At 37.7% G+C, this 6,032-nt stretch overlaps 1 protein-coding gene across 1 annotated transcript; it reads right to left on the bottom strand.

The window, feature by feature from the left end:
• Positions 1-2,138: 2,138 nt before the first annotated feature.
• On the bottom strand, positions 2,139-5,345 carry LOC142342788 (protein mono-ADP-ribosyltransferase PARP12-like). Its single transcript, XM_075394357.1, has 3 exons — positions 5,103-5,345; positions 4,199-4,936; positions 2,139-3,784 (listed from the first exon to the last, which is right to left on the bottom strand). Exons 2-3 carry the CDS (start codon positions 4,877-4,879, stop codon positions 2,246-2,248), a joined length of 2,220 nt encoding a protein of 739 aa, XP_075250472.1. The 5' UTR covers positions 4,880-4,936; positions 5,103-5,345; the 3' UTR covers positions 2,139-2,245.
• Positions 5,346-6,032: the final 687 nt, after the last annotated feature.

Raw genomic sequence — 6,032 nt, 5'->3', positions numbered from 1 at the left:
AAAATCAACAACGGGCTTTTACTTCAAGCTCAACGGACGTGGCGCAGCACTAAGCTGGGGTGTCAAGAAGCAGGCTACAGTTGGTCTTTCTTCATCAGAAGCAGAATACCAGGGCATGTCAGCAGCAGTTCAGGAAGCACTCTACCTGTAACAACTTCTAGAGCATTTTGGCATTCATCAGAAACGTCCAATAGCAATTGGAGAGGACAACCAAAGTTGTATCAGACTTTGCCAAAACCCAGTCATTCACAAGAGGAGCAAGCACATCGAGATAAAGTTTCACTTCATTCGGGACAAGACGGAGGATGGGACTATTTCAATTCATTAGGTTCCTACAGACAAAATGGCAGCGGACATCTTCACAAAGTCCTTACCCGTTCCGAAAGTGGAAACATTCAGAGCAGTTTTGATGGGAACAGACTCTACGCAATCAGCTCAAGTCTGAGTGGGGGTGTTAGAATTTTGATTCGAGTTAAAGACTTAAACTTAGTATTATTAGAAGGTTTAACTTACCAAATTAATCTGACAGAAGGTAAATTGATTCAGGTTACCAATACTGATATAAATGAATCTTAAAGAAATGGTGCTGTGAATCAATACTCGGTTCAAACTGATGATTCTAGATAACTATTATTAGAGTTAGATTAATTGATGTAAAATTTTCCCAGCATGTATTAAAGGATTATGATATCTCCGTAAGTGTCAATGAATTCTTAGAAAAGTGCAAATGCATTCCATTTATGGTTCCCTTTGCTACTGATTTGCAGAAGCAAACCATATTGGGTAACCCTTGCGACCCCCACTATAAATCATGGTGCTAAGATTAGTTTTGTATCTTGACTTTTTCACACTGATAATGGGTATATATACCGCTGATTTTTGAGTCCTTTTTCATCCCCAAAATCAAATCACCATCTTGATCTAATAATCAGATCTCTCCTGTAAATCTCTAAATTCTGCTGTAAAATATCATTCCTGTTATTCTCTCATTTTGAGAAGTAGCATAACAGTCCGATAAGATCTTCATAGCAGCAAACATAAATCTTTTCACAAACTTCGGGAAGCAGAAAACTTTCTGGAAAACAACAACGCTTTTCTCGTAACTCTTATTATTAGCCGTGTCCTGGTACCTATTAGCCGTTACTAAATCGACTCACAAACACTAAGAAAACTACGTTATGACAAAACTTGGCTTCGAAGTCATGAAATTAAATTTTCATTTATCTGATTTGCACAGATGCAACGATGAATAGAGAAATTTCGTCTTTAATAAAAATGCTATTTTGCATACAAATTTTTTTTGGATTTTGTTGCTGTATCTACCACCATAAAATGAATAAAATTGGAAGTTTGTCAATAAATGCGTTGTCTTTTCTGTATTAAGTACAAAAAACAAAGAAAATTTATTGACATTTCTCAATACAGCAAATGCATTTTTTGACCAACTTCAATTTTATTCATGATTCTATGGTGGTAAATACAGCAAAAAATGACAATCCGTAAAGCCATCAAATCAAAATCAAAGATGATCAAAATTGTCTAAATTGACAAAAAGCTCAGTAAGTATATGCATCGTAAAAACTTTAACAAATTCATTAAATACTGTTTGCAGCAAAATTCTAGACGCAGAGAGCTTCAAAATGATACATATATTGGTCTGTGATGCGTCTAAAAAATCAAAAAGGGTGAATTAAAAAAGGTGGGGCTGTCATATAGTTCGTTTTCCTTTTTACACTAATTCATTAAATATTGGCATTCATTTTTCTTGCCTGCCTTTTCATTTCTAAGTTTCCCCTCTTACGTCCATAAAAATTGATATTTGGCAGCTTGCAACACCTCCTGTGCGAAGCACAGCCGCTGACTACTTCCTGTGCGAAGCAAAACCCCTATTAAATTTTACGTTCAACTGAAATAAAAGGCTAAAAGAAACTAGTCGCGTGACTGGGCCTAAGATACTTCTAATCTTTTAAATATAAAATGGCAAAGTTACATGTTAAGTTCTTCTTTTGAAGCCTTTGTGCTTTTCAAAGCAACAACATCATTATTAGGTGGTAAGTGGGAACACGATGAAAGAAAGCAGAGGCAACTGTCTCACTGATTTTATTTCAGTCGTTTTAAAGTCTCCTCTCAAAACAGCGTTAAATAATTGATTTGATTCTAGCATAAAATTTATAAAATTTGAAGCATTTCCATCTACATATAAGTGCAGTTTTCAAGTTGTTGATAGATATTTTTGACTTAATTTTCAAATCGCAGTTGAATTTTTCATTTCAACTTGAAACAAGGGGTACAGCTGGGTGCGTTCAAATATTGCAATTTTTTGTGGGGGTTCCGAATTCTCAGTCTCCGAATCCGAATGTTCCCACTCCACGCACGAATCGAACATCTCGTCTACCCCTTTCTTCTTCGGAGGTCGTCTGTCTTCAGGGTCGCCGTAAGTACTTTCGCCCATCAGAACCAAAGCTACAAACATAACCCGATCTGCTTCGTTAAAATACTCCATGTGTTCCGTCTTCTCAAACCCATCGCAGTACTTTGCAGCAAACAGTAAATCAGGGCTGAAATACGCAGCTTTTCCCAACTTTTCACCTTGGTTTCCCGACAAACGAGGATCAAAGTTTTCGCGCGCAATTTGTTCCTTTACTTCCCATTTGGTGCCATGGAAGAGTAAGACCTCGTTAAGTTTTCCTAATCCAAGTTTCCTGGTCATCTGTTCTTTCTTCAGGCAGTATGTCTGCCAGAGATCAGCGTTTTTCACTTTATAAACCTTGATGTTTTCATATATGAATTGCTCATCAAATGCCCCTTTGATAGCTACTAAGTCCGGATCACTATCAACCAGCTCATGAACTGCAAACTTAGCAGTCATTTTCATAGTATTATTTCCTTTATCAATTATATCACAATCAACTAAATTGAACGTTGAAGGTCGGCGACATACAAGACGCTCGGTCTTTGTTTGTTGGTTAGTCTGCTTCCCAGTTTTGAAATCAACAATATAAAGACTGTCGTCATTTTGAAATCTGAACTCCGGCAATTCTTTCTTGAATATTGCCTCGAGACCTTTTTCCAGTTTATTTGGATTCCTGTATTTAGAGATCGAAAACGGCAACCAATTTGTGTTCTTGTAAATGCTAATGTCGGCGTCCCGTTCTAAGACTCGAGGAAGAACTGTAATGACATTAGTTCTGACGTAATCATTCTCAAGCCAGTACCATCTCCACTCATTAGGGTTTCCATGCATGTCATATTCGTATTCTAACCGCCTTATTTGGTACCCTTGAGCTCGTTTGATGAGAACACGTCCATCTGCTTGAAAATACACATCCGACAGATTTTTTCCGCTTCCCACATTCTCAACTTTCCAGTTGGCTGGGTGGCAAAATATTTTCTCCCAATTTTCTGATTCGCTCGCAGACATTTTGTTCCAACGACAATTAGTGCGTCTTTCTATCCACATGTAATCTCCCTCATAATTAAACATTGGACAATCTTCATTTTCGCACGGCCGAATTGGGTGACTGTCGCATGCATTTATTTTTGCTGCTACCATATAAGTTGATTTCAGCACAGGAATCGGCGATAAGGGTCGAGAGGAACAAACTTCAAGGGAGCTCTTCACGGGTGCACTATCACGGGCTTCAAATGATGGCACAGTAGACGAGACGGGCGTATTGTTGGGCGTTAAAACAGGAGTTCTTGGAATACATCCGGACTGCGGTACTTGAAAATTATTCTGATGTCTGGCAGGAGTCGGAGGGAAAGAGAATTGCGAGTTATCTCTCTATTGAATTGTTTAGACCAATAAGAAACTTTGAAAGATATCCAGACATTCATAACTTCGTATGCATGGTAAACTGAACACCATATACCATGTACCGTTAATAAATTCTAGTTCAAACCCTATCTTTTAAACGTTTCATCAGGTGAGGGAAATCAAGATTCAGATGAGCAAAAAATTAAATAGATCTAATATAGCTTTCCCATTATACCCGCTTAGTGGTCAGATAACCTATAGCCCCCCCATCACGGTATTTATACAAAAATGGGGGGGCTATAATTTCATGGGTGGGGGCTATAATGGTAAAGACCCTAAATCATTTTAAGAACGTAAATTGGGCAATTTATCACGTGCTATCACATCTTTTTTCCTGCAACCTTTGAGCACCATCGGGGAAAATTAATGGTCTAAACAAACACTGGAGCTGTTACTCATTGTAGATGCCAATGATGGAGATCCATGGGAGTCGAAAGTCCTCTGTGCTCTCGGGACATACTCACTGCTGTAACTCGAAATCCCCGAATCACTACCTGCCCTCTTTTCTCTCTTCAATCTCTTATAAACTTGAAAAGAACTCATCTCAATTCCTGCCGGGTTCAGAAAAATGTACAGCTTCAAGCACGCAGATGGATTCGACGTGTCAAAGCAGAACTTTTCCAACTCTTGCAGCTTTTGCAAATCTTCCATTGTTAAATTGTGGTACCGACCATCAACGCAAGGATCACGAAAATTTAGTCGGCACTCCCCTTCTGCATCCAGGTAATCAATACAGATGTGAATCTTATCACAATCAGGTTCGCAATGCAACCCAAGATTGTAATCCACACAAGGATCTGGTATTGCATCTTGCTCCGCGAGGTCCTCGGAATCCACACAGAAATCGTAAACAAACCGTTTAAAATTCGGATTAGTTAAATCGACTCCACATTTCCGAAATTTCGCGAGCCAAAAAGTTGCGATAATATGCTTACGGGGGCATGAACAATGCTCACGTAGCCCATCACGACAAACATGGATTTTTCGGCAATTGGAATCATAACAGAATTTTGAAGAATTGTAAGCACTACAAGTTCGCGGAAAGTCAAATGAAGTCGACATATCTGTTTATTAGTCCAAATTTTTAATATAAGAATAGTTAAAATAAACAGTCTCTCGCTGATTAGGGCAGACAGTATAGTAAGTCCCATAAAGTTACAACGCAAGCGAACGTTCAAAAAACTTTCAACATGCAAAAGAACAACAATGTACTCACCTCATCATGTTTTGAATTAGAACTTCGACCTTTGAAACGTTCGATAGTGTTGCAACTTTATGGGACTGCCTATAGTTCAAACAGCTGAGTTGCGGGAAAGTTTGAATTGAACAAAGAAATACGTTTAGGATAAGTAATACGAACAATCTCTTGACCTTCGATGAAAACATTTAACCTTGTCGCCATCAAGAAAGCATAAAAAACTAACTGGCACAGTTAAAAAAATCGTAGCACACTTTGTCTATATAGAGCAAGTTATTTCCTTTTATAGAAGTCCCAAATGTTGACCTGTGAAACGAACTCTACCGTTGGGACTTTATGAGACAATAACTATATATAGCACGTCCCATAAAGTTGAAATAAGCAAACGTTTCAAACGCCACAGGTTAGAGTTCAAAGTTCAAAGTTCAAATTTATTCGAGAGCCTATTACTTCATTTTCCGATCGTTTATAAAAGCTCTTAGTTTAAAAGGTTAATTCTCTAAAGCTCTTTAAAGTAGTCAAAGAATTCAGTTGAGTGAAAACCATGTCCTAAACCGTTTGACAGTTCCCCTAGATTCAAGCTGCGACGTTTAGTGTTTTTCACATGATTGCAAACTGAGACAACAATGAGTCAAAACCTTTGTCTATCCCACCTGTGAGCCATTTACTGGAAAATGGCGTATTCAAAGAATTACGTAATACCGGTTTACGCAATAGAATCAAATTTTCCACAGAATCAAATTAACAAATGCAATCCTTATTTTTGATTTTCAAATTGCATATAACTGACGTGTACAAATTAAGTGCACTTTAGAAAAGAGTCACCAATAGTGGCGCTAGAATCCAGTAGCAAATGGATATATTTTAGTATATTTTCAATTAATTAAGGTTTCACGGCATTTTTTATATCAAATTGTTGTCTATAATTGCAGTTTAAACGAGGAATAACATATTCCTTATTAAAAGACATATTCCTTATTAAAAGCCATATTCCTTGATTGCGAAACTTATTCAGAC

Source organism: Convolutriloba macropyga, chromosome 7 (assembly GCF_964194025.1).
Source record: "Convolutriloba macropyga chromosome 7, txConMacr16.3, whole genome shotgun sequence".
In the NCBI taxonomy this organism is placed as follows: domain Eukaryota; kingdom Metazoa; phylum Xenacoelomorpha; order Acoela; family Convolutidae; genus Convolutriloba; species Convolutriloba macropyga.
Note: the sequence above shows the minus strand (reverse complement) of the source record. Positions and strands in the feature narration are given on the sequence as shown.

Coding starts and splice junctions, on each gene's coding strand:
- LOC142342788 (XM_075394357.1), bottom strand. CDS start 4,879: ATGTCGACTTCATTTGACTTTCCGCGAACTTGTAGTGCTTACAATTCT. Junction 3,785..4,198: donor CAATGAGTAACAGCTCCAGT/GTTTGTTTAGAC, acceptor ACAATTCAATAG/AGAGATAACTCGCAATTCTC.